This window comes from Pelodiscus sinensis, chromosome 14, assembly GCF_052426305.1.
Source record: "Pelodiscus sinensis isolate ZL-2025 chromosome 14, ASM5242630v1, whole genome shotgun sequence".
Taxonomy (NCBI): Eukaryota; Metazoa; Chordata; order Testudines; family Trionychidae; genus Pelodiscus; species Pelodiscus sinensis.
Genome location: NC_143065.1, coordinates 6266823 through 6289257, shown reverse-complemented (window position 1 = coordinate 6289257; position 22435 = coordinate 6266823). Strand labels below are relative to the sequence as shown.

The 22435-nt window shown below is 41.2% G+C and overlaps 1 protein-coding gene across 8 annotated transcripts in view; it reads left to right on the top strand.

Moving 5' to 3' along the window:
• HERC1 (HECT and RLD domain containing E3 ubiquitin protein ligase family member 1) overlaps positions 1-22435 on the top strand; it is a 219518-nt gene that overhangs the window by 14395 nt on the left and 182688 nt on the right. For 7 of the 8 annotated variants that reach the window (XM_089781916.1, XM_089781913.1, XM_089781915.1 and 4 more), the window contains 6 exons: positions 2471-3426; positions 5416-5511; positions 11242-11436; positions 14206-14521; positions 16253-16345; positions 21363-21506. In XM_089781916.1, coding sequence (XP_089638042.1) covers positions 2497-3426; positions 5416-5511; positions 11242-11436; positions 14206-14521; positions 16253-16345; positions 21363-21506 — 1774 coding nt within the window. In that variant the 5' untranslated portion in view covers positions 2471-2496. The remainder of the gene's footprint in view (positions 1-2470; positions 3427-5415; positions 5512-11241; positions 11437-14205; positions 14522-16252; positions 16346-21362; positions 21507-22435) is intronic. The other variant, XM_089781918.1, reaches the window with a different exon arrangement.

Sequence of the window (22435 nt, the reverse complement as noted above, 5' to 3'; positions counted from 1 at the left end):
GTTATTTCTATTGGAACTACTCGAATTAGTAAAGTTTAAGCATGTGTATGTTTGGAGGATCGGAACCTTAGTTGTGGCATAGACTATTAGGGATGTCCTCAAGTCTGTGTAGTAGTTGTAATAATGGATATTGCCACTGCTACCATGTTTGTTGATACTATGGGATTTCAAGAATGTCAGTGGTTTAAAGAATCAGGTAATCTGTCTTTTGGGGAAATTAATACAGGTATGTCCTCGTACATATGATAACAAGTCTCATGGATAAGGGAGAAGTGGTGGACGTGGTATACCTAGACTTTAGTAAGGAATTTGATATGGTGTCGCATGATGTTATCAATAAACTAGGCAAGTACAACTTAGATGGGGCTACTATAAGGTGGGTGCATAATTGGCTTGATAACCGTTGTCAGAGAGTAGTTATTAACAATTCACAGTCATGCTGGAAGGGCATAACAAGTGGGTTTCACAGGTATCTGATTTAAGACTGGTTCTGTTTAATATCTTCATCAATGGGTTTAGATGATGGCATAGAGTACAGTTAACTCTGCAGATGATATGAAGCTGGGAGGGGTTGCAACTGCTGTGGAGGATAAGGTCAATTCAAAATTATCTGGGCAAACTGGAGAAATGATCTGAGGTAAACAGGATGAAGTTTAATAAGGACAAATGCAAAGGACTCTACTTAGGAAGCAACAATCAGTTTCACACGTACAGAATGGGAGATGACTGTCCAGGAAGGAAAAACTATTTCACTAGCAGGGTGGCGAAGTACTGGAATGGGTTTCCTATGGAGGTGGTATAATCTCCATCCCTAAAGATTTTTAAGTCGCAGCTTGACAAACCCCTGGCTGGGTTGATTTAGTTGGGATTGGTCCTGCTTTGGGCATGGGGCTAGACTCGACCTCCTGTCCTCTTTCAGCCCTATGATTCCAAGTACTGCAGAAAGGAATCTAGGGGTCATAGTGGACCACAAGCTAAATATGAACCAACAGTGTGACGCTGTTGCAAAAAAAGCAAACATGATTCTGGGATGCATTAACAGGAGTGTTGTGAGCAAGACATGAGAAGTCATTCTTCTGCTCTACTCTGCACTGAATAGGCCTCAGTTGGACTATAGTGTCTAGTTCTGGGTACCACATTTCAAGAAAGATGTGGAGAAATTGGTGAAAGAGAAGAGCAACAAGAATGGTTAAAGGTCTAGAGAACATGACCTATTAAGGAAGACTGAAAGAGTTGGTCTTGTTTAGTTTGGAAAGCAGAAGACTGAGAGGGGACATGATAGCACAGTGTTTCCCAATTTTATTTGGCCACGGAACCCTTTTAAACTCAAATTTTTTACGGAACCCCTAATAACAGTCTAATATATGGAGCTGAAAAAGTAGACTGCAAATAAGTAAGGATAATAAAATAATGCAAACAAGGTCATGAGATCAACATTTAGTTTAATTGCACATATTTTAAAACAAAAATTACATATATTTTTTTAAAAATCATAAAATGTTATTGTAATGGAATTTTGTCACGGAACTCTTATTTTCACTTTGCGGAACCCCGGGGTTCTGCGGAACAGCATTTGGGTAACACTGTGATACCTGAAAACTGCTATCTAAAAGGGAAGAGGGAGAAAAGGAGGAGGGAGACAAATTGTTCTACTTGGCCTCTGAGCATAGGACAAGAAGCAATGGGCTTAAACTGCAGCAAGGGAGGTTTAGGTTGGACATTAGGGGGAAAACCCTAACTGTCAGGGTAGTTGAACACTGGAATAAGTTGCCTAGAGAAGTTGTGGAATCGCCATCTGGAGATATTTAAGAGCAGGTTGGTTAGACATCCATCAGGGATGGTCTAGACGGTACTGGGTCCTGCTGTCAGGGCAGGGGACTGGACTCTAACCTCTCGAAGTCCCTTCTAGTCCTAGTGTTCTATGATTCTATACTGGACTATGATAATATAAAATCTTTTTGTGCACTAAATGTTTTCATTTTCATTCTTTATCCTTGCAGTGTATATTTTCAGAGGCAGAATGATATTGTGAATAGTAACACAGAGTTTGGGATCTGATCCTATGCAATTCATAGGACCTTTTTGCTTCAGTTTTTGTCTATGTAAAATTGGGACATATTTGTCATAGAGGGAGATAAATTACTTTAGAATTAAAGTATTAGGATTAAATTTGTTGTAAGAGTGAATAATAATGGTGATTCTGGCATTTAATTTTTTGTGCAGATTTCTGCCATGGTGCATTTTTTTAGTGAGTTATTGTGTCTTTAAACAAGGATCAGAATTGGTCTGCAGAATTTCTGAATTTTGCATTGCATCTGGTAGGAACTCTGACAGCTGTTTAGGTACTTGAACTTGGTTTAAGCAAAAATGGAGATTGTTAGCCTCTTAGAAAATGGATTTGTTTTTAATTGGAGGAACAAGTAATAAATATGGTTGTGTATATGCTTATGCGTCTTTTTTGCATTTCTAGGACTAATGGCAGAAGAATAAACAAACATGGCTGCTATGGTGCCACCAGTTAAGCTGAAATGGCTTGAACATCTGAACAGTTCCTGGATCACAGAGGACAGTGAATCTATTGCCACAAGGGAGGGAGTTTCTGTCTTGTATTCTAAATTAGTCAGCAATAAGGAAGTAGTGCCCTTGCCCCAGCAAGTTCTGTGCCTCAAAGGACCTCAGTTACCAGACTTTGAACGTGAATCCTTATCCAGTGATGAACAGGACCACTACTTGGATGCCCTTCTTAGTAGCCAGCTGGCACTGGCTAAGATGGTATGTTCAGATTCTCCATTTGCTGGAGCGCTTCGAAAACGTCTGCTTGTGTTGCAGCGTGTCTTTTATGCACTTTCTAATAAATATCATGATAAAGGCAAGGTGAAACAGCAACAACATTCTCCAGAAAGCAGTTCTGGCTCAACAGATGTCCATTCTGTCAGTGAGCGTCCCAGGTCAAGTACAGATGCTCTCATAGAAATGGGGGTCCGGACTGGACTAAGCTTGCTATTTGCACTACTAAGACAAAGTTGGATGATGCCTGCTTCAGGACCTGGCCTCAGTCTTTGCAATGATGTCATTCATACTGCAATAGAAGTTGTCAGCTCTTTGCCACCTTTATCACTAGCAAATGAAAGTAAGATTCCGCCAATGGGACTGGACTGTTTATCACAAGTAACAACATTTCTTAAAGGAGTAACGATTCCCAACTCTGGAGCAGACACTTTAGGTCGTAGGCTAGCATCTGAATTGCTTCTTGGTTTAGCTGCCCAGCGTGGTTCTCTCAGGTACCTTCTTGAATGGATAGAGATGGCTCTAGGCGCATCAGCGGTAGTAAATGCCATGGAGAAAAACAAACTCCTGCAAAATCAAGAAGGGATGATCAGTTTTGACTGCTTTATGAATATATTAACGCAGATGCGGAGATCTTTGGTATGTATGTAAAACTTCTATTTGGAATTTGATTTTTGTTTTGCTTAAATCTTTTTGTCTTTAATTAGCAAATTAAAATAAATTACCAATTTATTTAAATTGGTTAAACTGAATCTGAACACATCATCACAAAACTGAAAGGAATGTGTCCACTTTTAGTAAATCTTTCACCTTTTATGAGCTGAAGAGAAATCATCGCTTTGAAGAGGTTAGAAATTGGGTAAATCCAGTAAAATGTCCTAGTTTTAATGTCTTGTATTCTAAATTAGTCAGCCACCCTGAGCCCCTTAAAAAATCTAAACAGACTTGTGACAGTGCAGAGTATCAAGAATGTGCTGTAACTGTTTGCTCACAAATACATTTTATTCCAACATAAATGTATTAAAAAGTATAAAACTAGGTTTTAAAGTTTGCTTTTTGTTTGACTTGCTTCGCATTCAAAGTTGTGTGGTATGCTTGGTTTACTGTACAAACTTGTCACTTGTGATAGCCCCACCCTCCTAATTAACCAACACCTCTGCTGCTTCTAGCTTTTAGAAAAGTGGAATTTAAGCACTGTTGTGAATAAGGTGAAATTGTATAAGATTCTTGTAATCCTCACTGTGTGGGTGGTACTTCCAGAGAGATGTTCTTTCCTCACTCTGGAATGAAGTCTTGAAATCACAGCGGGATGTACAATCAAGAACCTATCCAGCCTAAGACTAATATACACAAAAACAAAGAGAGTGGTGGATTTTTCTCCTTAACTGAAAAACAAATCCTGTGCCTCTCCCATCAGCCAAGAAACCTAAATTTATTAAGCCTATTTTGAAAGGAATTTGTTATGGGGCAGGACTCAGCACAAAACCAATAAACCAACTGCAGAAAATCACTGTTGTCTGTTCATAGTAATACAGTTGGTCATTATGTTGCAGCTTGTCAGCTCTATGTTGAAAAGAGGAGAGCTGACCCAGAGATTATTGGGGGGTTATGCTTTATTTAGGAGGACTTGCATCAGATTGTGAATCATACCAAAATTATTTTAAATGCTAAGAATAGTGCTTGTCTTTCAGACGCAAGTTATATGCTACAGATATGTAACTTGATAGCCTCTGTTTATATAGAGTCAGAGATTTCTATCTGATGTGTCTAACTTGTTTTTACGATTAAATATAAAAACAACACTGAAACCATTAGAGTATTTACATCATACAAAAATAATGGTGTTAGTGATCTGTGGTTTCAGAGGAAAAAGTATTTTCCTTGAAAAATGCATCCCAAACCCTGCTTTATAAACAATATTAAGGAAATTAAAATTCAGACTTAAAAATTAAACCGCCAATTTTGGAGTGGTTAATTAAAAAATAAGTTTTATGAATAGGGATGTTAAATTGCGTTTAATCAGCTAATTGAGTAGTTGATGGAACTTCTATCGACTACTTGATTAGTTAAGGAGAGAAACTGCAGAGCCACAGTTGGTGGGAGAGGCTGCGGGGGACCAGTCAGGAGCTGGGAATCAGCTGATTCCCAACTTGTACCCAGTTCCAGACGCTGTGCCTGTGCTTTTGAAATATGCTAAAAGCTACCAAGCTGCCGCCCGGTCCCCCCCATTATGCCTCTGCCTCTCCTGATGAAGATGGGGCTGGGGGAACCAGCTTTTAAGTTGGCTCCCCCTAAGATGAGCTCCTGCTCTTCACCTCCCTGATAGAGGCAGCAAGGGGGGGAGCAACTCGTCGAGCCACTACTCATCTACCCTATAAGCAAATGCTGATTGAGTAGGCGATCAGTTGCTTACATCCCTACTTAGGAAATACAATATATTCATAAGTTTTTGTTCAGTTCAAAATTAAGAACTATAGACAAAATTAGGGTTATAGACTGATTCCCCAAACCCAAATTTGATTTCACTGCACAACTAGAATAAATTAATCAAGAATGTGTTATAATGTGCTGTTTCTATGTATAATTATCCGTCTCTGACAACATCACAAACATTTTTTTAAATTGTAGGGATCATCTGCTGATCGAACTCAATGGAGGGAACCAACTAGAACATCTGATGGTCTTTGTTCTCTCTATGAGGCAGCTTTGTGTTTATTTGAGGAGGTATGCCTTTTAATGAACCTTGAGTTAAATAAATTATTTTGTATTGTTTTACTTTTAGTTTAGCTCAGATTTTTTTAAAGAGAAATTACTAACTTGTGGTCCCTTTAAGCACATCCATGCACATTTTATGAACTACATAAAGCATATTTTATGAATTACACCTTAAAATAGTGGGGGTGGGAAATCCTCATCTTACTGAAAGAAGACTAAAGCTAAGAAACTCAGCCAAGATCATAATTAGGGATATAAGTGACTAATTGAGTAGTTGACTATTTGCTCAGGCCTCCCCCCCCCCCCGCCTCTATATCAGAGGCAGGAAGGGGGGGGGGAGCAGGAACCAGTGGTGAGGAGAGTCTGCTTAAAAGCTCATTCCCCCCAGCACCGTCTCTGCGGTACAGGGGAGGCTTTCAGTGGGTCACTGGTGCCAGGTTCTTAATACATTTAAATTTCAGAGGTGCAGGTTTCCGGGAACCAGCGTGAGCCAAAACTGCTCAGTCCTGGCTCAAGCCAGGTCTGGGACCTACCCCTGCTGCAGTTCTGCTGTTTAAATGTAGTAGGAGCTGGGCTACTTGCACACCCAGCTCCTACTACATTTAAACTGCAGAGCTGCCAGGACAGAACACCTCCCCTTATTAACTAATTGTGTAGTTTATATAAATTGTATTAGCCAATTACCCGCTTCTTAACAGGGCTTTAAAGTAGGTTCGACGGGGGCAGGTGACCAAAGCTCACAGGTAGGTGAAAAACATGGAGACTTGGGAGATGGGTCAGAAATGGGAGGGAGCTATAATAGCAGAGATCAAGGCAGAACTGGGAAGCAAAATCAAATCCGTTTTAGATGCCTATATACGAATGCAAGAAGTATGGGTAATAAGCAGGAAGAACTTGAAGTGCTAATAAATGAGTGCAACTATGACAAAGTTGGTATCACAGACACTTGGTGGGATAATACATGTGATTGGAATATTGGTATAGATGGGTACAGCTTTCTCGGGATAGGCGGGGAAAAAAGTGGGGAGGTGTTGCCTTATATATTAAAAAGTATACACTCGGACTGAGGTGGAGATGGACGTGGGGGGGGACAGACTTGTTGAGAATCTCTAGGTTAGGTTAAAAGGGGTAAAAAACAAGGATGAAGTCATGCTAGGGGTCTACTACAGACCACCTACCCAGGCAGGAGAGGTTGCTCAGGCTTTTTTTAAACAACTCACAAAATCATCCAAAGCGCATGATTTGGTGGTGATGGAGGACTTCAACTATCCAGACATTTAATGGGAAAATAAAACAGCAGGGCATAGATTATCCAGTAAGTTCCTGAACTGCATTGGACACATTTTTTATTCATTTCAGACAGTTGAGAGAGCTATGGGGGGGGGGGAGCTGTTCTAGATTTGATTATAACAAATAGGGAGAAACTGGTAGATAATTTGAAAGTGGACGGCAATTTTGGTGAAAAATCATTAAATCATATAGTTTATGATACTAAGAAATGGAAGAAGGGAGACAAATAGAGCAAAATAGAGACAATGGATTTCAGGAAGACCTATTTTAGTAAACTCAAAGCTAGTAGGTAAGGTTCCATGAGAAGCAAGACTAAAAGGTAAAACAAATTAAGAGAGTTGTCAGTTTTTCAAAGGGACATTACTAAGGGTCTGAAAGCAAACTATTCTGTTGTGTAGGAAAGGTAGAAAGTTTGGCAAAAGACCGCCTTGGCTTAACCAGGAGATTGCATTATCTAAAAATAAAAAAGTTGTTGTATAAAAAGTAGGAACTAGGTCAAATTGCAAAGGCTGAATATAAGCAAACAACACACATATTCAGGGTCAAGATTAGAAAGGCAAAGGCACAAATCGAGCTCAGAATAGCTAGAGAGATGAAGGGTAACAGGAAGGCGTTCTATAAATATATTAGAAGCAAGAGGAAGACCAACAACAGGGTAGGCCCATTGCTCAGTGAAGAGGGAGAAACGATAACAGGAAACTTGGAAATGGCAGAAGCGTAATGACTTCTTTGTTTCAACCTTTTCCCCAAGAAAGTGAATGCTAGTTGAAATGGGGTAGGTTTAGAACAGTGTTTCCCAATTTTATTTGGCCATAGAACCCTTTTCAGAATTTCAAGGAACCCCTAGGTTTGTCAAGCAAAAAAAAAAAAAACCCCACCAGTGCATGAAAATCACATTACTTCTCCAAGACCTTACCCTTTTGAGGCCCCATCCTCTTTGTTCCCCCTCCTCTCCATTACTTGCTGTCCCCAGCCCTTATACACTGTGTTGAGACAGGAGGTATAGGCTCTGGGGTGGGAATGAAGGATTTGAGTGTGGGAAGGGGTGAGAAGTGCAAGCTCTGGGAGGGAATTTGGATGCAGGAGAAGGGGATGCTGGCTTGGGGAGGGTGCTCCAGGCTGGGGAGTGTTGGGCTTAGGTGGAAGATTGGGGTGCCGAGCAAGTCACAGGCTTGTGGATGTGAGGGTGCAGGAGTTTGGTTTGGATATGTGAGGGGCCCAGGGAAAGGAGGCTGTGAGTATGATGGGCTCAGGACACAGATTTGTGATGTGTGGATGGTGGAGGAGTGTTGTGGCAGAAGACTGAGGATGTGGGGATGCAGGAGTTGAGGGATGTAAGAGGCTCAGGACAGGGGGTTCCAGTGTATGATAGGCTCAGATTTGGGGTCAGGTGGTGCAGAGGTGTTATGGTGCTGCAGTGAGATGGGGATTTGACCCAATTGGGGGCATGTTGGCCAGGCTTCCTTTTTAAATAACATATTATGTCAAACTCAAAAGGTTTTAGCATTGTCTTTATTTATGAGAGGGGTGGGGAATCTGTTTTGAGTCAAGGGTCACTGACACACAGAAAAGTCAGTTGGGACCACACAAGTGAGATGCAAAAACCCCCAACCCTCACTAATGTGGTCCCAACAGTGCTGGTGGGGGCAGGGGACAGGGTACTGGTGGGAGCTGGGGCTGGGGAGAGGGTGCTGCTGGGTGGCAGGATGCTGTCACAGGTGGTGGGGTGCTGGGACAGGATGCTGCGGTCAGGGACATGGTCCTGCTGGGCACTGGAGTGTGTGGCTGGGACAAAGAACAGGGTGCTGCTGGGTGCTAGGATGGATGGCAGGGTGCTGCGGCTAGTGACAGGGTGGTGCTGGGTGCTGTGGTGGGTTGCAGGGTGTTGAGGCTGGGGACAGGGTGCTGCTGGGTGCTAGGGTGAATGGTTGGGGCTGGGGACAAGGTGCTGCTGGGTGCTAGGGTGAATGGCAGGTTGCTGGGGCCGGAGACAGGGTGGTGCTGGGGACAGTGCTGATGGGGACAGGGTACTTGGGGGGAGTCTGGACAGGAGCAGCTGGGACCAGTACCTGGCAATCCTGCAGCACCTCTGGGTTCCAGGAAGTGTGCGACTGCACTTCCCCTCCCCAAACAGCTGGCGTGCACGCTGCCTGAACAGCAGGGGCTGTTGCACTCCAGCAATTTACTTCCACAATGCCGTCCTGTGTGGCAGTGGGGGAGGGTGCAGGGAGTCCCAGGGCAGAGAGCACTGCCTTCACAGTCAGAGCTGCACAGACCTGGGTCTCCTGACCACCTCCCCCACCACCACCGCGCAAAAAGGCTGCAGAACTAAGTTACCAGGTGCCACAGCCCCAGCTGTTCAGGTAGCGCACATTGACTCCTTTGGGGAGGGAAGTGCTTCCCTCCCCGCTGTGGGTCATGTGGGGTCACCCCTGTCCAGCACCCCCCTAGTGTGCTGGCTGGGAGCAACTGTTCCCCTCTGTCCCCACCTCACTACACCTCTGCGTCACCAGGGAGAAATGGGAAACAAGTGTACTGCTTCTTTAAGAAGCTGGCTAACCGGTGCGCTCTTTCAGGAGGGGCAGGGGAGTGCTGGCTCCTCGCAGAACCCCTACTTTCACTGGGGTTCCACGGAGCACCAATTGGGAAACACTGGTTTAGAAAATAAAATAAAGAACAAGTTAAAAAATACTTTGAAAAGTTAGATATCTTCAAGTCACAATGGCCTGCTGAAATGCATCCTAGAATACTCAAGGAGCTGATAGCTAAAGGCTCAGATACCTCCTCTATCATGTTTGAAAAATCATAGAAGTCTGGAGAGATTCCAGAAGCTTGGAAAAGGGCAAATTTAGTGCCCATCTATAAAAAAGTAAATAAGAAGAACCCAGGAAACTACAGACCAGTCAGTTTAACTTCTGTGCCAGGGAAGATAATGGAGCAAGTAATTAAGGAATTCATCTGCAAACGTGTGGAAGATGGTAGCCAGCATGGATTTACAAAGAACAAATCATGTCAAACCAATCTGATAGCTTTCTTTGATAGGAAAACAAGTCTTGTGAATAAGGGAAAGGTGGTGGACGTGGTATACCTAGACTTTAGTAAGGCATTTGATACAGTCTTGCATGACCTTATCAGTAAACTAAGCAAATACAACTTAGATGGGGCTACTATAAGGTGGGTGCATAATTGGCTGGATAACAGTTGTCAGAGAGTAGTTATTAACAATTCACAGTCATGCTGGAAGGGCATAACAAGTGGGGTTCCACAGGTATCTGATTTGGGACTGGTTCTGTTTAATATCTTCATCAATGGTTTAGATGATGGCATAGAGTACAGTTAAGTCTGCAGATGATATGAAGCTGGGAGGGGTTGCAACTGCTGTGGAGGATCAGGTCAATTCAAAATTATCTGGGCAAACTGGAGAAATGATCTGAGGTAAATAGAATAAAATTTAATAAGGACAAATGCAAAGTACTCCACTGAGGAAGGAACAATCAGTCCCGCGCAGAATGGGAAGTGACTGTCTGGAAAGGAGTACTTCAGAAAGAGATCTAGGGGTCATAGTGGACCACAAGCTAAATATGAGTCAACGGTGTGACGCGTTTGCCAAAAAAGCAAAGATGATTCTGGGATGCATTAAGAGGAGAGTTGTGAGCAAGACACGGGAAGTCCCCCTTCACTTTACTCTGCACTGATTAGGACTCAGTTGGAGTATTGTGTGGTACCCAGAACTGGACATTTCAAGAAAGATGTGGAGAAATTGGAGAAGGTCCAGAGAAGAGCAACAAAAATGTTTAAAGGTCTAGAAAACATGATTTATGAGGGAAGACTGAAAGAATTGGGCTTGTTTAGTTTAGAAAAGAGAAGACTGAGAAGGGGACATGTTAGCAGTTGTGAAGTATCTAAAAGGGTGTCATGGCGAAGAGGGGGGAAAATGTTCTCCTTGGTCTCTGATGACAGGACAAGAAGCAGTGGGCTTAAACTGCAGCAAGAGAGGTTTAGGTTGGACATTAGGAACAACTTCCTAATGGTCCAGGGTTAAACATTGGAATAAATTGCCTTGGGAGGTTATGGAATCTCCTTCACTGGAGATATTTAAGAGCAGGTTAGGTAGACATCTATCAGGGATGGTATAGACCGTGCTTGGTCCTGCCATGAGAGCTGGGGACTGGACTTAATCTCTCGGTCTCTTCCAGTTGTTGTATTCTATGATCCTTAATCATAATGCAACAAGACTATTAGATGAATGGGCATGCAACCTATATATCTCTTGACACCCACTTCTTTATTTTAACCACCAGGTGATTGTTTAAAATCAGTATTGTGTATGAGAAAATTAAATTAATCAGAATGGTAATAATGTAAGTATACCCATGTCTATTGGCCAATAGGAAAATGAATTGAAAATTAACTGAAGTTCTTGTTTAATGTTTGCTTTTATTTTATTAGGTTTGTAGAATGGCATCAGACTACTCTAGAACATGTGCCAGCCCAGACAGCATACAAACTGGTGATACTCCGATTGTTTCTGAGACTTGTGAAGTGTACGTGTGGGGTAGTAACAGCAGCCACCAGCTGGTAGAGGGAACACAAGAGAAAATACTTCAACCCAAGCTAGCACCAAGTTTTTCTGATGCACAAACTGTGAGTGCTTTTTGTAGTGATATCTAATGTAATATATGATATACATCATCTTAGTTTTTTATATACATTTTCCCAGTTTTTATACGCCAATATCTAAGACCTGAAGAGTTTTTGTGATTCGTTTTGACTGTCAAGTCCTAATATTTAATAAGAGAAAAACATCTGGAAATATTTGGATCTGTGAAAAAAGTTGTTTTCTACAGTAACACTTAAACATGAATCTATTTTTCTAAATGACTGTGCAAAGGGTATAATAAATCCTGTAGTTTATTATAAAAGCTGTTTGAAAAGAGCTTTGTGTTACTACATTTTTTTGTGCTTGAATCATTTTTCTGGATTTTTTGTAAAAAGCCCATAAACACCAAAAGATGTTTTAGCTATTAATATTTATTCTCCATCAATTACTTTCCTATCAAGTTTGCTCAGTTTACAAGTCAAAGCATGACCTGGCTAACTGCTGACACAGCAAGCTAGATTAGCTTTTTGAAAATCAGTGTACAGTGTATTCTTTCTGTTTCCAGTCATGGATTTTCCTGGTACAACTTTAGTTAGGACTTCTGTTGATGCATGACACCAAACCAGGAAAGTTTGGTCTTTTGTGTTTATGTTGGTTTTGCAGTTTTCATGTAGATAAAGCTTGTTTTGGAGGCTAGACAGAGATGTGACTATGTATGTTCCAGATTATGCAGTTAATCCTGTTGAAGTTAATGAGACCTTTTATATTCCAAAGGACAGTAGGTTCAAGCCTCTCATAGTGTAGGCTTATACGTTAAGGTAACTGGTAGTCAGGCATCACTGGTGTGGTGTTCTGAGAGGTCGTCTCCTCCTTCAGTGGTAACCATTTGGGTGCATAATTGGCTTTCAGTGTTGTGTTGGCTCATGCAAAAAAGCCACCCCAAAACCCACAAAATTAATAAAAAATTAAAGGCACCGGGCCAGGTTTATTGTAAACAAAGTGCTGTTTTAGCTTTCCCATATCAAAAGTCAACAGTTAGGATAACACATGTATGCTTGTTACAATAAATGTAACTGATATGTAAAATTTGCCACTGCCCCCTTGTTCAAACAAAAACAACTTTTTTAGAGTACATTTTTATACATGGGTACAAACAAGTTACACATCACTCCTAATTTATTTAGGTTGCCAGCCTCTAACATTACCAAAATACCACCTTATACACAGGGGCTTAATTACTATTTATTATGCTGTTCTAAATCTGGGTTAGTATGTTTCTGTTATCTGTAGGGTGTGTGTTTGATACCAAAATGTTTCTTCACAGGGTGTTCTGTTTAAAGATGTTAAAGAGCAGTTATTTGGGTAATCGTGTAGTCGATACAATTTGTATCCATTACACGATTAGTTGATAAGAGGGGCTGCTCTGCAGAGCTGTAGTGTGGAGGGCTCTGGGAGTCATTTAAAATGCAGAGGTGCAGTGGTCCTGGGCTGGCTGCAGGCAGGGGGTGATGCTGGAGCAGCCTCTGCCTGTGGCCAGCCCGGGCTGCTTTGAACAGGGACTATTTTGCAGCAGCTTTCCCTACTTCCCTAAACCCTGCACCGGCTCCTGTTTTCTCCTTCCCTCTCTCCTCCCCCCTCGCCTTTCATAGAGAGACAGCAAGCGGTGGGTCAACGAGTAGTTGAGTGCTCAACTCGACTACCTGATAAGTACTCAACTACCCCGTAAGGCTAAGCTTGACTACTCGCTTACATCCCTAGTTCTGTTACAACCCTTTTAAAACTTGTTCACGGTTTGTGCTTAGTACCTTTTATGTATAAGTGGTTTTGTAATATGAGCCCTATTCTAACCAACTTCTGTGAGAAGGGCCTGCCTCTTGCTCACAACTTCCTTGCTTTATATTTGCAAAATCTTGACCACTGCTCTCTAGGCTTTCGGCCTTGTATCAGGCGTATAATACGTAGGCTTATGTTTTAGGCCCTTGTTTTACTACAGTAATTACACTTCAAGCAAATACATAATAATTTTTGTATATTGTAATCTTCTGTGTGTGGTTATTTAAATGTAGGAAAACCCAACCCAATTTATTTTTGTGTGACTGCACAGGGTTTGTATGTTTTTTGTTTTTTGTTTTTTTAAGAATTTTCCTCTGGGTAATCTTCTGCCTTGGAACGTTTAATCCTTGGTCTTATTTCCCTTAAATACGTGTTTCTTCAGTGTCTTGTGTCTTGTTAGTAGAACCACATATTTTAATGTCATAATAGTGTATAGGAGTGACTAGTTATCAGTTCCAGTGAAGTATAACCTACTGTCAGTCTATTCAATTAAGCTATTTCTTTGCTTTAATCCTTGAAGCAGGGTTAAGGTGGCCAATGGGGCAAAGAACTCCATTTAAAAGAAATATCATTTCCATTCATGAATCTGACAGAGCTAAAGGGGGCCCAAATTCTTAACTCATGTCTAGTACACAAATGATATTTTATTCTTACAGCTTTATTTAGTTATACATTTAGAAATACAATTTAACATATATTAAGAAATGTAAATGACTAGCTTGATTGGAATATATTTATATTATTCAAGAAAATAGCTTAGTTTCTGGATTTGAGTGCTTTTAATTTAAGATATTAACCTATATTTCCATAACTTGTTCTAATCCAAAAAGCCCCTTAATTTTCAGTTTACATTATCAGAAAAAGGGTCCATGAAGGAGTACAGCCTTCTGTTCAAAGTACAAACATTTAGCTGTGCAGTTACTTGAAATGATTTCTTATATACGTACTTTTTATAGTATTTTTGTCTTTTTTGCTTATAGATTGAAGCTGGACAATATTGTACTTTTGTCATTTCCACTGATGGTTCTGTCAGAGCCTGTGGTAAAGGCAGTTATGGGAGGCTAGGACTTGGTGACTCCAATAACCAGTCCACACTGAAAAAATTGACTTTTGAGCCTCATAGGTCTATTAAAAAAGTATCATCTTCAAAAGGATCTGATGGCCACACTTTAGCATTTACCACAGAGGGGGAAGTCTTCAGCTGGGGTGATGGTGACTATGGAAAACTGGGACATGGAAATAGTTCAACACAGAAATATCCCAAACTTATTCAGGGTCCTTTACAAGGAAAGGTAGGTTTTATACAATGGAAAGTGTTTTTGTTTTCATGCCTTTTTTATTTAATACCGTTACTTTTCTATGGCTTCAAATATTTCAGTTTCTATGTAAGATTACTCTTTGCAGGAGGCTGGAAGCTCCCTGTTTCAGCTAAGCACCTAACACTCAAGGTTACTCACTTGAATAGTTCTTTTGGTGGTCAGAAGATATAACTCATGTGCTTAAGTCAGCATTTCTCAAACTGTGGGTTCCGACCCTCCTGGGAGGGTCGCAAACAAATTAGAGGGGGGTTGCGAGCAACTGAGAGGCTGGTTACAGCAATGGGGACAGGGGTTGCAAGCAGCTGAGGGGGGGGGGGGTTGCAGTATCACAAGTTTAAGAACCCCTGGCTTAAGTGCTTTGCTGAACTGGTACCTAATTTCAGAAGACTGTTGAACTTTCAGTTATATGTAATTTAATACAGAATTGTTAACACTGACAGCGGCTTTTTTCCCCCAGAGTTCATTAATTAATTAATAACTCTTCCGTGCAGAAGATGAATATTGTCTTATTCCCATTTTTTCTAATGAAGAAACAGACAGAGGCCTAATGACTTGTCAAGGCCACAGAGAGAGTTAGTAGTAGAACCAGCATGGGAGTATCTTGCTGTTAGTTCTTGATCAATATTAAATGGCAGTATATACCACTTTAGATGATTATTTTTTAAATGACTCTCTTGAGATAATTAAGATGACACTCTTATAACTGGCATACATGTGGTAGTGAGGCAGAGATGTGGAAAGGAACATGCTACTTTCCTGGGCTCCATGTACCCTATTTGACTACAGATTTTATCCATTGTAAGGAATGCCTGCACTGGACAGTTCTCAGACCCTGAAACACATTAGTTGATCCAGAACAGGTGGTACAAAGTTCATACGTGTCTTGTTGGGTGAAGGTGAGCCTTTTCATGCTTTGCCCTATGATAACTCTTGGTTTGCACTTGTAGGGAGTAGAATGGGTTTTTCTGCCGCCTTCAATTTCTGCTGCCAAACCAGATTGGCTTGCAGGCATTGATTACCCAGTTACTCTGCTTCAAACTTGCTTGATAAATAAAAGTTGCGGCCACATAGCTAAATTTCAGATTTCTTTCTTTGTTGCCCCCTGCCATTTGCAAATGCTTGTTAAATACTAAAAGAACACTTATACAGGCAGTCCCCGGGTTACATGGATCCGACTTGCATCGGATCCCTACTTACAAACAGGGTGAGGCAACCCCGCACTAGCTGCTTCCCCCCAGCAGACCAGGGAGATGCGAAGCTAGCGCCCCCCTCCACCTCCACCCCCCAGCAGACCAGGGAGACGCGGAGCGGCTTTTCTCAGCAGACACCTCAGCTTGAGAATAAAGGACTGAGGGAAGTGAGGTGTGGGAGAATAAAACTGAGCTCTGGAGAAATGTTTGGCTAGAGTTTCCCCTACAATATGTACCAGTTCCGACTTACATGCAAATTCAACTTAAGAACAAACCTACAGTCCCTATCTTGTACGTAACCCGGGGACTGCCTGTAACTAATTTTATGAACAAGTTTTATTTGAGGGCAAAGAAATGGACTTATGGTGCAGTAGTCCAATGGTCTATTGGAAAGCATTGTTCATAGTCCTGTTCTGAATCTGATCATAACCCATTGCTGAATCAAAATTCTTTATGCTTCTAATTGCAACAGCTTTAGTTTTAACAACTTTTTTCCCCCTTGCATGTAATGCAGGTAGTTGTATGTGTGTCAGCTGGATACAGACATAGTGCTGCAGTTACAGAAGATGGAGAACTATATACTTGGGGTGAAGGAGACTTTGGAAGACTAGGTAATTTAACACTTTCTTGTATGAAATTGACATGACTTGTTACTTTTGAAAAGGGCATGTATTTAGTAATGACACTACAGGTTGAACCTCCCAAGCCTGGGACTCTCTGGTCCAGCAACATCCTGGGTCTGGAAGTGCCCCGGATGTTGTTGGACCGAAGAGCACCGGAGCAATGCAGGGGCTGGGGAGCCTTGGCTGGGCTAAGTAGCATCTGGGGAGCCTCTGGCCTGTCCATGAACCCCCAGCATGGTCAGGCGGTGGCTGGGAAGCCCCTAGCGTCAGTGGGGCAGTCAGTGGCATTAGCAGGGCCATGTGGCCGGGGTTGCAGTGAAGCTAGATGGTCCCAGCCAAGAATCCCGGGAAATCCTAGTGGCAGTGGGGTTGTGGTGATTGGGAAGCCTGCCCTGAGGAACCCCCGGCTGAAGCAAGTCTGGCAGAGGTGGCTGGCCCTAGTCAGGGAACTGGCAGAATCCCCAGCACCAGCAGAGCAGCCTCACAGCAGGGCGGGATGGTCAGGAGGCCCTGGAAGGGGAACCCCTGTTGGCAGCAGGGTTAGTGGTGGCTGGGGGGCCCCAGCCGAGAACCATGGAGAAAACCCTGCAGCAGTGGGACTGGCAGTGGCCAACCAGTCCCTGAACCCTGGGAGATTCTGGGGGGCAGCAAGGTGGGGAGCCCTTACTGGTCCAGGTTTAACCCCAGGGAGAGGAGTCTGGGAACAGGGCAGTCATCAGGGGAGCACAGACCTTCCCTGTTCTGGCAAGCTCGCTGGTCTGGGACAGGTCAGGACCAGAGGGTTCTGGACCAGGGAGGTCCAACCTGTACACATTTATTTAGACTTTTTCCTTGTATATTAGGATTCCTAAAGTTTTCATATTTCTTTGCAAAATTAACTATTTAATGGCAAAGAACCTGCTTCTCCCCGGGCTCCAAACTGTTGTCGTCTTACCTTCCTTGGTGACCAAAGTATTTCAGATACTTCAGCCTCCTCGGCAACTTCTGTAATTTAATAAAAGAGACACCCTTTTGTGGAACATGCAAGTGTAAAATTAAAATGTAGGTCAAGTACTTTGGTTTCTTAAATGATTGCATATAGGACAAACTGGATTTTAGAAATGTTGAGGGTCAACATGGGAAATGGAGGGTGGGAGTAGGGGTTTCTGTTCCCTCTTGTGTGAGGGTAAATGTATTGTATTCATTTTTCTATTTCCTTTGGTTTGTCTGATTTTGAATTTTCTACCTTTTTTTACATTATTTGGGTTGTGAGCAAATGTTTTTCTGTTGAACTGTAAATGTTAATATTAATGGTTTTTTCTGTGTAGTTATTTATGGTGAAGAAATTGTTATAGATAAAAATTTAAGTTTAAACAGTAGTGTTCCAGGAGTTTTTTGTTTGAAGAAGGATTAATGGTGATTGTGTGCTTGGTGAACAAATTAAAAATTGTGTTGTGTTAATTTTGTTAAATGAAAATATACTTTTCTGTATTTTGAAATTTCACAATTCTTTAAGTTCTTAAATGTTTTTGCACTGCAGTTTTCATCAGGAAAGCAATGCTCAAATAACAGTACCACTAGAACCTCAATTCACAATGACTAGTGTGGTCCGTTGTGAATTACTGAAATATGCAAAATAAGTATTAAAAAATAAAATAAAATTAAAAGCTTCAGAGGGGTAGCCGAGTTAGACTATACAGGATAAACGAAAGCTCATGATACCATCTACATGTTTTGTTAGTCTTTAAAGTGCTTCCAGACTATTTGTTGTTTAAGTTTAAAAAATTAAAGCCATTATGCTGGATCTAAAACCTATTTTGTTCATGTTTGTTTATTTCAGTTTCTCATTTGTCCTGTGCCAGACCAGATCTGGGTGTAGTGTAGCCTTCCTCCGTGTAGGTGGTAAAAGCAGAACAAAGGGTACGTCTAGACTACATGCCTCTGGCGACAGAGGCATGTAGATTAGGCTACCGGACATAGTAAAATGAAGCGGCGATTTAAATAATCGCCGCTTCATTTAAATTTACATGGCTGCCGCGCTGAGCAGTCAAACAGCTGATCAGCTGTTTGTCGGCTCAGCACGATAGTCTGGATGCTCCCCTGCCGACATCAAAGGTATTTGTCGACCACCCAGGTAAACCTCATCCCAGGAGGCATACCTGGGTGGTCGACAAATACCTTTGATGTCGGTAGGTGAGCGTCCAGACTATCGCGCTGAGCCGACAAACAGCTGATCAGCTGTTTGTCGGCTCAGCGCGGCAGCCATGTAAATTTAAATGAAATGGCGGTTATTTAAATCGCCGCTTCATTTTACTATGTCCGGTAGCCTAATCTACATGCCTCTGTCGCCAGAGGCATGTAGTCTAGACGTACCCATAGTGATGTTGGTACATTTTAAGGTTTATTGGATTCCAGATTTCAGTTGTTCTTGTCTTCAGTAGGTGCTGCTCTGAGGCTTAGTTCTTTTTATCGGTAGATTTCAGAAAATCAGCCTTGTGTTCAGTCTTATTGCTCTGTTTTCTTCAATTTAAATCATCAAAGGAAAAAAATCATTAACTTTTAAATTTAGTTGCCAAAAAAAGCTAGATATGCGAAACTGCTGAGCTGGAATTCATATGCAAATTTGACACCCTGAAAAAAGGTTTAAATAGAAACCTTTAATAGTTCTCAAAAGACAATCTGGAATTTTTCTCTTCAGGTGCTGTTGGAGCTACATCCATTCTGGTTTAATTAGCACTGATGTCTCACCGCCATATGTGTATCCCTTTCTTTTTTTCTTTGCTTTTCTCTTCAGCATCTGAGGAAGTGAGTTGTATCTCATGAAAGCTTATGTCCTAAAGCCCTAACTAATTTGCTAGTTTTAAAGTGCCACCGGATTCCTTATTATTTGTGCTTAGCGTGTGCTTAATTTTGGAGTAAGCCCCATTGAGCTTCCATTTTTTGAGAAATGGGTTTCCCTTGGAAAAGTTGAGTTACGCTTTGGGAAATAGACTTATGGCATCACTAGGATGTTTCAAAATAAGGAACATGTGTTATGTAGTATAAAATTAAAAAATGATACTCCGTGGCAACTGGATAGTCTAGATTTCTCTTATTTTCTTTATTTCTTTCTGTTTTGTATACTTCAGTGATAGATTCTAAACCTAGTTAATTAAACAAGCCATAAGGATTAGCTAAGGTGCATATATTTTTTTCTAGCAACATCCAGTACAGCAAACAGGTTGGGAATTTCCTTGTCAAATCATGCTATACTAAAAAGCATAAAGAGACTCCTGAAGAGTGATACTAACCAATTGATCCACTCAGCCATATTTGCATCTTCATCTACATCATTTCCTCTCAATAAGCAGTTTTCCTTATGATGTTTCATTCTTGCAACTAGGCCCTGCATCATCATCTTGCGCTGCTTACATTTGAAACATTTTTCTTTTTTACCCAGGAAACTAATTTCTTCAAAATATTCCCTGATAAAGTGTCTCTTGTGTCCAGAAGCCATGACAGTTTTTCTGTGGCAAAAGTGTGGAGGAACATGGAAAGCTGTGTGTGCTGAAAGTTTTCCCTTTTTATTTCCAGTCCACTTTACAGTTCTTTTCTATGGTACCTCTGTCCTTTCCCACATATTTCTGTCTGTCTTAAGACAATGTCTTAACTAACTCCTCCGCTGTGTTTGGCCACGTAAGCACAGAACAACAATAATCCTATCCAGCTTGTCTGTCTTTGTACATTTTAATTGTTAGTACACTGAAAAACAGAAAAAGAAACCCCAGAACTTAAAAGAAGCGAGAGTTAGGATAAGTAGGCTAAAGCCATTAATTAATTTTTTTGAGACTTTAAATGTAGGTGTAGCATGTTTGTCGTGAGATTTAGTTGTAACTATTTTAAATTTAGTAGTTTGTTTTTTAAAAATAAAAAAATCTTATTTTTTTAAAATTTTAAAAAACAATTCTGAATTTTTGTTAACATCCCTATTTCAGATTCAGGTAACCATCGTGTTTTTTGTGTAAACGTGTAACCGCTAGAATTATTAGCAATTACATGTTCACACAGAGGAGGAGGGCAGGTGGGAGCCAGTGCTCTTGGGCAGCTGGCTTTTAAGCTGACTCCCCATGAGCACCAATTCCCACCTACCCTTACCCCGCCCCCTACTGCCTCTGATAAAGAGGCAGTGTGGGGGCGGGCAGCTCTGTGGCAGCTGGCTCCCTGTGCATACCGGCCCCTGCCTTCCTCACCCTACCCCCATGCTGCTGCCTGAGATAGCTGGCTCCCCCTGAGCACCAGCTCCTGTCTGCCCCTCCACGTTGCTGCCTCTGTGGGAAGCAGCAGGGAATGGAGGCAGCTCTGTGGGAACTGGAACACATGGGGAGCTGACTTAAAAGCCAGCTTCCCGTGGGCACCAGCTTCCACTTTCCCCCTTGCTGCCTCTAATAAAGAGGCAGCAAAGGGGTGTATGTGCATTTAGTCATTAGTATTAACCAATAAGACCAGGTTTATTGGTTAACCATTTAAATTACTATACGCTAACATCTCTAATCTGAAGTGGGCTGAACAGATTCCTGGGTTTGCTGTTCTGACTGAAAGATTGGTATTTTAGGCTACTTGTTCTAGGTAACTTCTCTGTTCAATGGCTTTTTGTGATGCTTTCCTGTACGTACTGATTTTTACAGACCACGTTAGGAGAAGTCACTTATCTCAACCTACCACTAAAAAGGGTACATTATCATCATCTACTTAGTTTTGATGAGACATGTCTTACTACCCAATAAGAAATTTCCCTAAATTATAGTGCTTCATAATACGCTATTAAACTTTGTAAAAACAATGCAGTGTTGGTAGTTTGAGACTTTAGTCCAGAGCTTTTCTATTAAATCATTGCTGAGAAGTGGTCAGAAACATACAACTTTTGTGTCAGTTACAAGAACATGAATTGGCAAAGTTCTACTGTAATTATAATGCAAAAATAGATCTTAGAATTCATAAACAGGAGGAAAGAAACTTATCAGAATACATTTATTTTTGTTTTTCCAAGGTCATGGGGACAGCAACAGCCGTAACATTCCAACATTGGTAAAAGATATTAGCAATGTTGGAGAGGTTTCCTGTGGTAGTTCACACACAATAGCTCTATCCAAAGATGGAAGAACCGTATGGTCATTTGGAGGAGGAGATAATGGTATGTAAAACCTAAAATGATCTGAAATATGAAGAAATATTTCTACATTTTTAAAAAAAATCTGTTGCACTTAAAATATACTGAGTTGTTATTCATGAAGGAGCTAAAACTGAGGATTAATGAGATGATGAAGTAAAAAGTTGTTTGTAGATGCAAATATCTTGTGAAATGATGTAAAGATACAGAAAGGAAGCTGATAATTAAGCAAAAGAATTGTTGAGGGATATAAGAGGACACTGAAGTACATATAGTAAGTTGAGGCAAGTCCTTGGAGGATTTTTAAAAAACAAAGATGATATTTGTATGCATTGATTATTTTTTTAACCTTTAAATTTCTTTTAGTGTTAGGGACTTGTAAAACTACATTGCAGGGCTTAACTCAAAATGAGCTACTCAAATTGAACTACGTCAATTGCATAGCTTCTTTCAAAATAGCTTATTTCGAAATAGGGAGCGTCTACACAGCACTTATTTCGAAAGAGAGTACTCTTCCTCCAACTTCACTTACTACTTGTACACTGAGGGTTACAGGAGTCAGAATAAGAAGTCGTCCAGCTTGACCGTATTTTGATATTATGTCAAAATAACTGCCTGCTGTGTAGATGTGGACTAAGTTATTTCGAAATAATGTTGCTGGGTAGACGTACCCTAAAAGGTCTACATGATTTTATCTGATCTTACTGACATAGTATTGTACACTGATTACAACACAGGGCTGGGTCTCAAGTCATAGTCCTGATTGCTGTATGATCTTGTATAGAGAAATGTCAAACTAGAATATTTACCTGGTGTTGCTTGGGTCCTGAACTAAAGTAAGTTTTGTTTTTCTTCATTTAAATCATTGTTCTGGGCTGGGGCTGGAGATGTGGGGTTTAATATATAGGCTGCCCCAGCGATAAAGGTCAACCCCAGTCCTCTCTCACGGCAGC